This window comes from Notolepis coatsorum (assembly GCF_963971535.1).
Source record: "Notolepis coatsorum genome assembly, chromosome: 16".
Lineage (NCBI taxonomy): Eukaryota > Metazoa > Chordata > Actinopteri > Aulopiformes > Paralepididae > Notolepis > Notolepis coatsorum.
In genome coordinates this window covers 88,733,288-88,746,243 of record NC_140180.1, presented here as the reverse complement: position 1 = coordinate 88,746,243, position 12,956 = coordinate 88,733,288, and the positions used below count along the sequence as shown (strand labels likewise).

The 12,956-nt window shown below is 42.1% G+C and overlaps 1 protein-coding gene across 1 annotated transcript in view; it reads right to left on the bottom strand.

Annotated features, from left to right (window-relative positions):
* cox18 (cytochrome c oxidase assembly factor COX18) overlaps nucleotides 1-12,956 on the bottom strand; it is a 48,076-nt gene that overhangs the window by 10,254 nt on the left and 24,866 nt on the right. The window contains exon 5 of the mRNA XM_084331687.1: nucleotides 11,878-11,993. Within this exon, the coding sequence (XP_084187813.1) occupies nucleotides 11,878-11,993 (116 nt within the window). The remainder of the gene's footprint in view (nucleotides 1-11,877; nucleotides 11,994-12,956) is intronic.

Below are 12,956 nucleotides of genomic sequence, written 5' to 3'. Positions count from 1 at the left end.
TCCATGAGAAAATGGCTCTCATCATTAAGGACTGTTAGGAGGTTGCTTGTAATCAAATCCGAGACAGAATGTTTCTCACACACATATCAAAGCATTGAATTAATATACAGTATCATTCAACCAGTGTGGTTCAGGGTCAGCATGGTTCAGTGTGGTTCAGTGTCAGCATGGTTCAGTGTCAGCATGGTTCAGTGTCAGCATGGTTCAGTGTCAGCATGGTTCAGTGTCAGCATGGTTCAGTGTGGTTCAGTGTCAGCATGGTTCAGTGTGGTTCAGTGTCAGCATGGTTCAGTGTCAGCATGGTTCAGTGTCAGTGTGGTTCAGTGTCAGCCTGGTTCAGTGTCAGCGTGGTTCAGTGTCAGCCTGGTTCAGTGTCAGCATGGTTCAGTGTCAGCCTGGTTCAGGGTCAGCGTGGTTCAGTGTGGTTCAGTGTCAGCGTGGTTCAGTGTGGTTCAGGGTCAGCATGGTTCAGTGTGGTTCAGGGTCAGCATGGTTCAGTGTGGTTCAGGGTCAGCGTGGTTCAGTGTGGTTCAGTGTCAGCCTGGTTCAGTGTGGTTCAGTGTCAGCGTGGTTCAGTGTGGTTCAGTGTCAGCGTGGTTCAGTGTCAGCCTGGTTCAGGGTCAGCGTGGTTCAGTGTGGTTCAGTGTCAGCGTGGTTCAGTGTGGTTCAGTGTCAGCCTGGTTCAGGGTCAGCATGGTTCAGTGTGGTTCAGTGTCAGCGTGGTTCAGTGTCAGCGTGGTTCAGTGTCAGCATGGTTCAGTGTCAGCATGGTTCAGTGTCAGCGTGGTTCAGTGTGGTTCAGTGTCAGCGTGGTTCAGTGTCAGCGTGGTTCAGTGTGGTTCAGTGTCAGCGTGGTTCAGTGTGGTTCAGTGTCAGCGTGGTTCAGTGTGGTTCAGTGTCAGCGTGGTTCAGTGTCAGCGTGGTTCAGTGTCAGCCTGGTTCAGGGTCAGTGTGGTTCAGGGTCAGCATGGTTCAGTGTCAGCCTGGTTCAGTGTCAGCATGGTTCAGTGTGGTTCAGGGTCAGCATGGTTCAGTGTGGTTCAGTGTCAGTGTGGTTCAGTGTGGTTCAGGGTCAGTGTGGTTCAGTGTGGTTCAGTGTCAGTGTGGTTCAGGGTCAGCATGGTTCAGTGTGGTTCAGGGTCAGTGTGGTTCAGTGTGGTTCAGTGTCAGTGTGGTTCAGGGTCAGCATGGTTCAGTGTGGTTCAGTGTCAGCCTGGTTCAGTGTGGTTCAGTGTCAGTGTGGTTCAGGGTCAGTGTGGTTCAGTGTGGTTCAGTGTCAGTGTGGTTCAGGGTCAGTGTGGTTCAGGGTCAGCATGGTTCAGGGTCAGTGTGGTTCAGGGTCAGTGTGGTTCAGTGTGGTTCAGTGTCAGTGTGGTTCAGGGTCAGTGTGGTTCAGGGTCAGCATGGTTCAGTGTGGTTCAGGGTCAGTGTGGTTCAGTGTCAGCGTGGTTCAGTGTGGTTCAGTGTGGTTCAGTGTCAGCATGGTTCAGTGTCAGCATGGTTCAGTGTCAGCATGGTTCAGTGTCAGCCTGGTTCAGTGTCAGCGTGGTTCAGGGTGGTTCAGTGTCAGCATGGTTCAGTGTCAGCATGGTTCAGTGTCAGCATGGTTCAGTGTCAGCCTGGTTCAGTGTCAGCGTGGTTCAGTGTCAGCGTGGTTCAGTGTCAGCGTGGTTCAGTGTCAGTGTGGTTCAGTGTCAGCCTGGTTCAGTGTCAGCATGGTTCAGTGTCAGCATGGTTCAGTGTCAGCGTGGTTCAGTGTCAGCCTGGTTCAGTGTCAGCGTGGTTCAGTGTCAGTGTGGTTCAGTGTCAGTGTGGTTCAGTGTCAGCGTGGTTCAGTGTCAGTGTGGTTCAGTGTCAGTGTGGTTCAGTGTCAGCATGGTTCAGTGTCAGCATGGTTCAGTGTCAGCGTGGTTCAGTGTCAGCATGGTTCAGTGTCAGCATGGTTCAGTGTCAGCATGGTTCAGTGTCAGCATGGTTCAGCGTGGTTCAGTGTCAGCGTGGTTCAGTGTCAGCGTGGTTCAGTGTCAGCATGGTTCAGTGTCAGCATGGTTCAGGGTCAGCATGGTTCAGTGTCAGCATGGTTCAGTGTCAGCATGGTTCAGTGTCAGCGTGGTTCAGTGTCAGTGTGGGGAAATGGGAAGTATGATTTTTATTTTGCAACTTTCTAAAAGCTCTTTTTATTTTATTTTAACTATAGCACCTTTAACACGATATCTGCCACGCAATATCAGCATCTTATAGCTCTACCGCCAACGCTGTAAACGGTGGGAGTTGCTCACCTTGTTTGCAGGGCTATAACTATTTAAATATTATAGCTATATCTGCAATACTATGGCCCATTCGACATCGGGTATCTATCGTTCAAGATGTGGGAAAGTTATATTTTTCCCATTCATACATTGTCGTTTTATACCGTGGTGAATATAAGTATAGTTTTAGAGTGGTCTGGGGTAATTCCTAGAACGCTAGTTCTAGGCCGCGATGCATATTATACTTAATCGATTGACATTTCGTCCCTATACACACTACAATAAAAAATTCAAATGCATATGATCGGTATATATTATGTCCCATCATGCATGCAGGAAATGGGGGGGGGGGGTCGTTTATGATTAATTGATTGTCAATAACAGCTTTCTTTAGTACAACTGCATACGTTGATCAGATGGATTGCAATGATAGAAATGGACAATCAAGCTGGCTGGAATTAACGTTAGATTGCTCTTACCTCCAGCCAATTATTTGATTGCCATCTGCTAGATCCTTTTTCCGTTTGGCCGACGCCATAAACTCCAAAAGCATATTGATTCTTGCGTCTCGAAGGCGATTCAATGCACTCGACTGTTCATTTGGATCCACGTTACAAGATAACTGCGCCCGGACAACATTCACGACGCACAGAGCCATGCTTCCTGCAGAAAGTAAGTGCAACATCGGCCGAATACCACCAGGCGGCGGTATCGGGCCGTTGCGATCTCAGACAGAGTGCCAGAGTTTCCCAGAGCCTTGCTGAATGAATTATGAATGGAAATAGCGAATAAAAGAAATAACGATCATAACAACGAGTTAACTCGTCATTGGCGCTCAACGATTGGCGGGTAACAACGAGTTTACTCATCTTTGGCGGGGAATGTGTTAAGCAAGGTAACTTTGGGCACGGTTTTACATACATGTGTTCGCTGTCGGAAGTGTTTTCTGTTGTTCAGCCTAACTCGACTCCACTCTGTGATTTATCTCGCTAACGAAGCAATCTTCTTTCATGAAGAAAGTTCCATAGTGCACGTTTAAGTACATTTTAGGTAAATGTACAGTAAACACAGAGATTTTACCCGGTGGTTGGTGCGAACAAATACATTCACACATACAAGCAAAAATACTAAATCTACTAAAGGTACACATGATATTATATACAGAACATAAATCTCAGTAGTATTAAGAATACAAGTAGTTTTTCACACAAGGAGTTTTGTGCTGGTGTTGTTGGAGAGGTGGTCAGGGTGTTCCATTACAACCCATGACTCATCACGCCCACCAGTCTATTGTCAAGGGACTTGTGGAGCCTGGAGCCACACTCCTACGCAAACAGTCCCACTGTCTGTTCCAACATCTCTGCCCAAAGCAGTGTTGTCATGATACCAACATTTTAACTTCGATACCGATACCAGCCTAAGTATCATGATACCGATTCGAAAACGATGCCAGGGCAAAAACCATCAGGAAAAGTAATGTTTTTTTTTTTTATCCACTTTTTCTCCCATTTTCTATATTTTCTCCCATCCCAATTTCGTATCATCCAATTCAACCCTCCCCTGTCACGAACGCTGTTTCTTGCCTCCCACAAGCTGGCTGCAATGTGGACTAAGTCATACATAGCACAAGTCCCCTCCGGTACTTGAGGTAACAGCAGTTGCATCTTTTCACCTGCGCAGCTCGATCTCTCAGTGGCGAGGAGTAACGCGTGGGAGGCTCACGCTGCCCCCGACACTTCCTGATTCTACTGCGCAGGTGCACCAACCGACCTGTAGGAGTCGCTGTCCACAACGCCCGATCCCCACCCATCAGTTTCCCACCCCCTAATACGGCCAATGTGTATTAGTACGGACGACCAGCTAAACTGAAAGCAAATGTGGAGCGCTGGGCTCGAACAGGCAAGCCCAGCGTCTCCAGATTCCGTGGCGAGCGCCTTGCCCACTACGCCACGTAGCCGCCCCAGGAAAAGTAATGTTACAGCTGCTGAGCTATATACTATAGCTAATCTCCATGTGTTATTATGTGTAGTATGTGTTATCTCTCCAATCAACGTTATGTTAGTGCTTGTGCAGCACAGGAGATAAGATTATATCAGATCCATTCTGTTTTGGAATCGGCTTGGTTGGTATTAGCAGCTAACGTTAGTTTAGGTCATGAAACTGTCAGCTTGTAGGATATAATCTTTACTCACATGTGATCTTAAAATAATATTTATGGTTCGCACACATCTATTTTAGTCGCAAATACGCGTGAAACGTTCGCACTGTCGAGCCCTGGCTGTAGGTAGAATCACGTAATGGACAATATGGGAAATGCCTTGGTGTGTGTTCAGCCGACACCATTGACCCGACCACTACGCAAAGCCTGCGCTCTCACACACGGCTCCGGTCATGCATCTACTCAACTCTTAGGAAATACGGCATCAGGCTATTATTTTTTATTATTATTATAATTTTTTAACCCTTTAATCGCTGTTGACGCTGAAACACGTCATTCCCCGCTCATTCTGCCGTTGACGCTGGACAGCGTCTTTGATATCAATATTTCAAAAATCTGTGATCGAAATCATATTTCTTCCCCGGAGACATGAGATGTACTGGTGAGCCCCTATCAACTCTCTAACGGTTCAAGAGCGCCATCTGGTGGCCGATCGGCCTGATCGCCCAGGGAAGAAACAGGAAGTGGAAGCTGGTGCTCATTTCAATTTGGTCCGATCACTCGCTCTAGGTCCCGGGACTCGATCTCGACACAATGGATAGCGATCCGTTGCCAATAACTCAATAAACAACATGATTTGGAAGTATATACTATTATACAACCTGGAAATGGATCGGGTATTTCTACATCCCATAATAGGAAAAATTCTGTTCCACGCTCATCTCCCAACGGCGAGAGGAAGCTACGGTGAGTTTCAGCGTTGTTTTTTAATGTCTTCTATACTAACTGCTCTAATGATCATATCACCCACACTAGATGAATGATATAACGTTGCCCACGGAATTATAAACGACCCCCCGCCCATCCGGTCAACATCAGCTCATACGTAGTAACTTCTAGAAGTACGTGCAGTTGAATTTTTTTATCTCGCGCCGATTGCTATCAAACTGTATACAATCATCAATATAATGCATTTAGGGCTATAAATCACGTTCTGGAGAAAGCTGCAGAAAACGATAAAAACATACTTATACTTTAGACCGTATTTTAGTATGAATATGTGAATGAAAAAGTATAACGTTGCTACACCCTGAACAATAGATATAGGACTTTGAATGGGCCATGGTAATGTCAATTTAGCAATACAATTTAAAAAGTTATAGCCCTGCAAAGAAGGGGAACTTCTCCATGTTAAATAGGGCTGGCGAGGGATGGTAAATTATGAATTTAACCCCGGCGATCAAAGTGTTAATATGAGTGTAAGTAGCACCGGTTTGTTTACTTCCTCTTTGGGCTACGGTTGCATGATACACCGATACTAGAGAAGTATTGCACTACCCTGCCGTTAAAAATTGTCCAATACTCCATTTCATTAGTATCGATACTTTTAGAATAATAGCCTGATGCCTTTGAATTGGTATTTTTACTTTTACATTTTTATTTAGTATTTTTAGTCTAGGTTTATATATAACACATATTTCTTATTTCTTATTGTTGTATCATTATTATTATTATTGTTGGTGTGTTATTATTGATATTGTTGATGTTGTGTTTTTGTTTTGTTGAATTTTAACACATTCTGCGCCAGACCCGAGATTAGTCGGGTTAACTCGCCATGCGTATTCATTATTCATCCACTGACCTCGGTGTTGCCATAGGAAAGGATTTTGAGATCGCCAAAGTGCAATACCGGCCGCATCCTACTAGATGGCAGTGTCACCCACCCTTTGAAACCGTATATATCACCCTGTGTTACGGTTAAATCCCTCCGGGCACTAAATTTAGACGGAGCCGAGTAAATTGCTTCATCTGACCACTTTGAAACGCATCTGGCACACTTGATCCTTAACACTTTGGATGCCAGCGACGTCATAACTCGTTTTATCAGACCCCCCATTGAGTGCCGACCGATGCAAAATGTCGTTTGTTTGCTGTATTTTTTTTATTGGCGATTTTAATTCATATTTCATCAATCGAGCCATGGGTTAGTGCTGCAGTCTCTCTGAGCTCAATTGGGAAGATACCGCCCCCTATTCTCTCCCTGTGTAACTGCACCCCATCAGCTCAGACTGATACAGGGGGAGTGGTCAGTTTGCTCATTTTATTTTTCCGTCAAGGCATCTGAAGAGACCAAGTGATCGCCGGCCCTCAGAACAGCGACGATTATGTATTTACAGTACCAACACTGTAATCAATAAGCGCAGGGGTGTACAGTGCGACATATATATCGCACGTGCTACAGCAACAGCTGTCTGTGCGATGGATGGATTTACTTCAGTAGCACTGGTGCGATAGGGATTCGGTTCATATAGATACTCTTATTTTGAAAATCCTGTAGCAGGTCTCATTTCTGCCCACGCTCAGCTCCAGCTAGGCTCCGAAAGCTAGCAACGTTCAGGTGCATTTGATACTCTTATTTTGAAAAAACTCTTGTGACAACTCGACGAGTCGTATCCGCCCTATCCGTGCTTCTGCTTGCAGAGCAGCGCGTTGGTCGGTTGGTGCGCACTGCTGCGTTAACACAGCAGTGCGCCTACACGTCCCGAAATAAATCCGTGGTGTTTTTTCTTTCTCGCAACGGGTCAAATGCATCTACATGCTTTGCACCGTCGCCATTCCTTTATGCGCACATCGCCCGAAATTAACGTTTATGTACCATTACAATCACTACAACGTTAGCAAGCTAACAAGCTAATCCTGATCAGAGGCGCAGAGCCAGCAGACACAGTGTGGAAAGGGAAATGGGGGGGCACTCTCTCCCCTTCCCTGTGTGTGTGTGCGTGCGTGCGTTTGGAAAGACGATGAAGTCACTATAGTCAGGACTCAGGACAGGAGTATTATAGTAAACTGAGGATGGACAGATAACGATGATATTCAAATATAAACAAGTTTCGAGAGGAGTGGAAGTTTGAAGACAGACTAGACTACAATATGATGCGGGGGTGGTGAGTTGAAACAGTGTGTGTGAATGAATGAATGAAAACTTTATTTAACAGATTGCAGAATGGGTACAGTACGGCTCAATACACACAATTGTTAAGGGGATGCAGACCAGAGAAAGACGTTTGTCTTGTTTACATCAGGGTCCCCCATTGTGTGTGTGTGTGTGTGTGTCCCAACCGACCCCACTTCTATGTTTCAATAAATTATTTGCATTTAAAACTATTAACGCTGACTCATTCCTTCAGTCCACTCAAAATGATGCTAATATTCCTTATGTTGTTTATGATATTAATTGAAAATAGCATATGAGAGTATCATAGTAATAATAACACATGGCGATATACTAAATGACAGCCAAACATGGCACTGCAACTAAATAACACAAATACAATAGGCACATTTGTGACTGTTACAAATATAACACGTTTTATACTTGTGCTACAAGATTTTGGCCTGTGCTACAAAACTATCAACCTCTGTAGCACCAGTGCTATGTGCAAAAAACAATTTGTTTCGACAATGTTGACTGCAAACAAGTCATTGATAAGCGACGGGCAGATTAGACACATAGCCATAATTAAAACGCCAACAACGGCGTAAGCCGTTTTTGAAATCAATATTTACATTTTTCGCCATGGCATTCATAATTCATCCAGCCAACCTCCGGTGCTGCAGCGGGACCCTGAATGAAATTGCAACGCCTCAATACCGCCACCTGGTGGATGGTAGGGCGAGTTACATTCACCGTCAAACCCGAAGTGGCGGTCGGTGCGTCGAGGAAATCCCTCCGGCAGTCATATCTTGTTACGGGACTCCAGACAAACACTGGAGTGCATTTGGATCCCTTCCATAACGCAATAATCTATATGATTTCGGCGTTTATTGTGCCATACAAACCGGAAATGGATCTAGGAGATCGGCGTCAAATAATTGGGATCTTTTTCCTCCAGTCTCATCGGCGAACGGTAAGAGGACACTAACGTTATTTCCAGCCCGATTGTGCATTTCTTTGTTTGCAATCAGTCTGATCAATATATCAACCCATACTAAATAAAGCCGTTACTGACGATCAAGGAATTATAAACGACCCCCCCCCCTTTCCTTCATGCATGATGAAGCATAATGTATACCGATCATATACATTTGAATTTTTTAATATAGCGTGTATTGGAAAGAAACGCCAATCGATAATCTATCATATGCTTCAGGACCTATAACTACTGTTTTTGGAATTACACCAGAAAAGATTAAAAACATACTTATATTCTCGACGCTATTAACACAACAATGTATGAATGAAATATATAACGTTCCCACATCCTGAACGATAGATAATCGATGTTGAATGGGCCATAGTAATGCAGATATACCTATAATATTTAAAAAGTTATAGCCCTGCAAAGAAGGTAAACATCTCCATAGGCTTACAGTGGTGGCAGAGAGGGCATATTGATGGGTATAACCCATGGCGCCCAATGTGTTAAAAAAATAAATAAAAATTGCCGTAGATTTTGTATTTGTATTTTTTTTAGATTTGATTGATTGATTGATTGAAAATGTTATTAAAAAGCACAGTGAAGTTACCGGTTGTTATTTAATTGATTGATTGAAAATGTTATTAAAAAGCACAGTGAAGTTACCGGTTATTTGATTGATTGATTGATTGAACATTTTATTAAGAAGCACAGTGAAGTTACCGGTTGTTATTTGATTGATTGATTGATTGATTGATTGATTGATTGAACATTTTATTAAGAAGCACAGTGAAGTTACCGGTTGTTATTTGATTGATTGATTGATTGATTGATTGATTGATTGATTGAACATTTTATTAAGAAGCACAGTGAAGTTACCGGTTGTTATTTGATTGATTGATTGAAAATTGTATTAACAGATTGCAGAATGGGTACAATACAGTACAGCTCAATACACACAATTGTTAAGGGGATGCAGACCAGAGAAAGACTTTCGTCTTGTTTACATCAGGGTCCCCCATTTTCAATGCATCATAACATATATGACATACAGATAGACAGTACTGCTACATCTATACATTTATGACATACCAGATTTACAAATACAGTACTGTTTGTGATACAAGAAGAGTCTAAAAAAGAGAGTATATACATTTGACAAAGAAACTGTACATTGGAGGAGGTTGGTAGGTAGGAGATTGGTAGGTGGGGTGGAGGGGGGTATTTCGTATAACACACTCCACGTGACCCCAGAACCTCAATGTAAATAAACCATAATCACCCTACAAAAACAGTACTGTATTTGTAAATCTGGTATGTCATAAATGTATAGATGTAGCAGTACTGTCTATCTGTATGTCATATATGTTATGATGAATTGAAAATGGGGGACCCTGATGTAAACAAGACGAAAGTCTTTCTCTGGTCTGCATCCCCTTAACAATTGTGTGTATTGAGCTGTACTGTATTGTACCCATTCTGCAATCTGGTAATAAAATGTTCAATCAATCAATCAATCAATCAATCAATCAATCAATCAAATAACAACCGGTAACTTCACTGTTAGATGGCATGCTTTGTAGCAACCTCCCTCTGCAAAAGGACACTGTCGCACAAAGCGATTTCACTGGATGTCCCGGACACAATGGAGGTATGGATATATTCGTAACAAATAAGTTAAAAAAGATACAGTTAACTGGAATATGTTAGTTGTTTACACAATGTTGGATTATGTAATTGGTTTGTCATGACCCATTGTCAAAACAATAATACATCGCAGGATTCATGAAGTTTGTTGTTAGATGGCATGCTTTGAAGCACCGCACCTCCCTCTGCTTCTAGACACGGAGGCAACCTTTTTTTCTTTTTTTTTACCTACTTTTTCTGCGGATGGTTTTGTGAATAAATCTCCATTATGCTTCAATTACTGTGTGTTTATTCTATAGCAATAAGGTTGGGTGAATTCGGCCATTGTATAAAAGAGATTACACCACTTGTAGTCGTGTTATAGGAATTAGATCATGCCTAGGGGGGTCTAACGACCCTCCGCTGCGCGTCGGGCCTAACAACCACCCCTAGGCATGATCTAATTCCTATAACACATTCCTGCGCGTGATGTAATGCTTAATTATATACATTTGATTTGGAAATAGTAGCGTGTCCAGGCAAGAAACGCCAACGCTTATAGTAGAATACACGTAGCGCCCTATAACTCAGCGTTTCAGGAATTATCCTGATCACTCCTAAACTATACTTATATTCAAGTATAATTGAAGAAATTATCTCTTTTTTGCATGTTCGACGGAAGAAAGTCACTGTCCATAGCTATAATATAGAATATAGATATATAGCTCTCCAAACATAGTGACGCACAGTGAAAATATGTTATGGAAACGTGTCACGTTAGCCACAAGGACCAGGCTAACGGCTGGCGCCCAATGTGTTAACATATTAAATGAATAATATTACATTCATTAATTGTTATTATAATATTTTAACCTACTTTACTAATAAGAACTGAAAATCTGTTGAAAAAAAGTGAAATAATTTGCAGCATCTGTGCAATTATGTTTATTCACTGTGTCCATGGAAACGACGATGAACGCAGCAGCCATAAAGGTATGGTTTCTTTAAGCAGATAACTATATCGCCATCTATATTGCAGCTAAGCTCTAAACTCCTCTAGCTAAACTGTCCCAAACAAAGGAAACTGGGAGATAAAAACATGTTTCCCCCCCAGACTTGTTTCTTCCCAAAGCATCCTGATTTAGAGACGTGGAGTTGGATGACAACTTGAAGTCACATTGGTATGAGATTTAACAAGCATTAGTGTAGTATGTGTTTTGACACAGTTTTGCCTTTCTCTGGTATTTGAACTGATGTTCAACACTTTTACGTTTAATTTCTTTGCACATATTCAAACCATAAGGTCAGATTTCTGTCTTTTTGTTTTGTTTGAAAAATATGATATTACTGTTCTACTGTGACTTGTTTACAAGATCCAGTAATAATATGACACCAAATTGTAATGTTTTTGTTGATATATTTCTCATAAATCCTCAACACATAGCAACCGTTGTTTAGCCCATAGCAACCGTTGTCTCTTGCATTGCCATGCGATTTACCAAACAGTGGTTGCTATGTTACAGACACAATGTTGGAAGAAAGAGAACTACACAAACATTCCATGCAAGGCGTCTTATCGTGAACACAAACATAAAGACATTTATCACCCATGGCACATGTGATGTAAAAGATGAAACTGTTGTACCAACGTCTAATTAGTATCACTCTGTCTAACTGGGTTGATACATCCCTAGGCGTGGAACTGGCAACTTTTAGAAGCACTGAATCAACGTCTTGATATGGAGACAAACCTCCTCATTGTCAGGGTGATGCAGGTCTTAATCTGATGTGATTAAGATACTTTACAACAGCTTTTATACACATAAACACACACACACACACACACACACAGACACACACATAAACACACACACACAGACACACACAGACACACACACACACAGACACAACACACACACATCCTCACCTCTACGATGAGCAGGTTGATGAGGCCCAGGGAGACAGGCATGATCCAGGTAGAGTCAGGTAAGGTCAGGTCAGAGAACCACAGAGCGCCCCCTGTTGCCAGCTCAGACTGCAGCGCTGAAACACATACAGAATCATAACGGTACATGAAGTCACCGACAAGCATGGTTTTCCTGATGGACATTATCTCTACTTAATGGGAATGCGACATTGTGCACAATGTGCGACAATGCACATTTCCATGTTCCTCTGCCATTGTGTTGTACAGAGGCAGTTTTCCCGCCAGTCAGAGCCATGCATGGACCGATCCTCTGACGTGGAAAGGTTAACTATCTTATTACTACTATTATTACTACTACTACTACTACTACTACTACTACTACTACTACTACTACTACTACTACTACTACTACTATTACTGCTACTGCTGCTACTATTACTACTACTACTATTACTACTGCTATTACTACTACTACTACTATTACTACTACTACTATTACTACTACTACTACTACTACTACTACTACTACTACTACTACTACTACTACTACTACTATTACTGCTACTGCTGCTACTATTACTACTACTACTATTACTACTGCTATTACTACTACTACTACTATTACTACTACTATTACTACTACTAGTACTACTACTATTACTACTACTACTACTACTACTACTACTATTACTGCTACTGCTGCTACTATTACTACTTCTACTATTACTACTGCTATTACTACTACTACTACTATTACTACTACTATTATTACTACTAGTACTACTACTACTACTACTACTACTATTACTACTACTGCTGCTACTATTACTACTATTACTATTACTACTACTACTACTACTACTACTACTACTACTACTACTACTACTACTACTACTATTATTACTACTAGTACTACTACTATTACTACTATTACTACTGCTACTATTACTACTACTACTGCTACTATTACTACTAATATTACTACTATTGCACTTTACTTTACACTTTATATATATATATATTTATTAAAATGATTAATCCTTCTCTGCACTGTATTTGTCCTGTGTCTGTTGTTGCTG